The 1732-nt window shown below is 35.3% G+C and overlaps 1 protein-coding gene across 1 annotated transcript in view; it reads left to right on the forward strand.

The window, feature by feature from the left end:
• The window catches only part of LOC101859863, an 11939-nt gene that overhangs the window by 4391 nt on the left and 5816 nt on the right, over window positions 1–1732 (forward strand). The window contains exon 3 of the mRNA XM_013083376.2: window positions 839–984. Coding sequence (XP_012938830.1) covers window positions 839–984 — 146 coding nt within the window. The remainder of the gene's footprint in view (window positions 1–838; window positions 985–1732) is intronic.

A 1732-nucleotide genomic window follows, 5' to 3' on the forward strand; every position in this document is an offset into this window, starting at 1 on the left:
ACACACACAAACACACACTTGGCCACCTATACACACATACTTTCACTCTCTCTCTCAAATATTCTATTCCACAAAGTATGTTTATAACAAACACACACACTATTCTTGCACCCGCACACAGACCCACAATCACCCGCATGGGACAAATAAACAATTGTTGTTGACAATAATAATATTTAAGATAAGCTAGATACATAATCAGTACTATGATAGCAATTCGATTTCATTCTGATTGTAATAGGCCTACTTTAATCGTCATAGAAATCTAATGATATCACAAGATTAATATGATACTAGATATTACAAGATTAAAAAGTTTAATGGATGACGGTTAAAAATGATCTTCTGTTTCGTTCTTTGTTACATAGCAGAAGTGCAGGTCTTTTACTTTTTATTGATATATTAATTTGAGGAAACAAGGGACAATGGTTTTCTGAAAAGATGGCATTATTCTCCAAGTGCAAGCGATATCGTATAATTCCTCAAACATAGGGGAACGTAAATGTTTAAATTTTATATCATGAAATGCCATATTAACAATTAGCCTTTTTTATTCACAGTAAACATACTCTTATGTTGAACTGTTGTATCCTTCTTAGCCGAGTTGCCCCTTACAGGCGTCCTAAATATGATCTAAATTGTGTTGATGGGGATGTAAAATCACCTGCATTAAAAAACAACAACCCAAAAACAAAAGCAACACCCACTCTCTCCCAAAAAACAATAACAAGAAACAGACAAACAGACAAAGACAAAGAAAAAGATAAAACAAGTAAGCTACCACGATAACAATAGATTTACACTATTTGTTTACATAGTTCGTTTTACTTTGTTTCAGTGAAACCATCACCAATTAAAGACTTGATTGTCCTTACCGACCGAGCAGCGCCCTCCTGTATTTTGTTGTCATGGAAACACTCCAAAACGTATTATAATAAAGTCTTCAGGATCAAACATCAAGCGGAACACCAGACAGACCCAGATGTAAGTTTTATAATTACCAAAATGAGAAAAAAGACACCGAAGTGTATGGGACTAAACAGACCATCCTATGATGGGAACCGTTAAAAATAGAATTGAAGAGGTGAGTTTTTATTTCAAGAATGGTAAATAATTGTGTTCTTAGAGAAGGTTCATTTCATATTTCACTTTTATAATGCTTGCCTTACAAGTCCATTCTGTTGAGAGCAGAAGCATGGCGGTTTTATATCGTCTACTTTACAAGAAAGAATACACATAGCAGCTTTTTATATTGCATAAAACCAAAAGCACAAAAGACAGACTAATGAGATGGTGTAAAACATCATGTAGAAGAAAATACACATGTTCGCTTATACTCAACCGTGGTGGATCATTGCCATTCACATCCTTGGATATTTTGTGGGTAAATCCAATTTAGACTGAAAACGTTTATTGCCATCCTGCAAGATTTATCTTTGCTCTGGACGAACAACGTTTACTGTTACATAATGGATGTTCAAGCCATTTTGACGGCAATGGAGTAAAGCCATGAAGTTTTAAGAAATGACCCTCGTCAAGGTGTATTTAAGGGTGTGGCTGAAGATACTGAAGCTGTTAATCACATCGATCAAAAAGTATGGGGAAAATGAGAACTTGTATAGATATAACGCTCCTTGCAACAGTGTTAAGTTATGTAAGAGTAAGTACATGTACCTCCTAATTCAACGTCGATCGCCGGTACTCTATGGTATCGAATAAACAAGGGGGGGGG

This window comes from Aplysia californica, unplaced genomic scaffold (genome assembly GCF_000002075.1).
Source record: "Aplysia californica isolate F4 #8 unplaced genomic scaffold, AplCal3.0 scaffold00228, whole genome shotgun sequence".
In the NCBI taxonomy this organism is placed as follows: Eukaryota; Metazoa; Mollusca; class Gastropoda; order Aplysiida; family Aplysiidae; genus Aplysia; species Aplysia californica.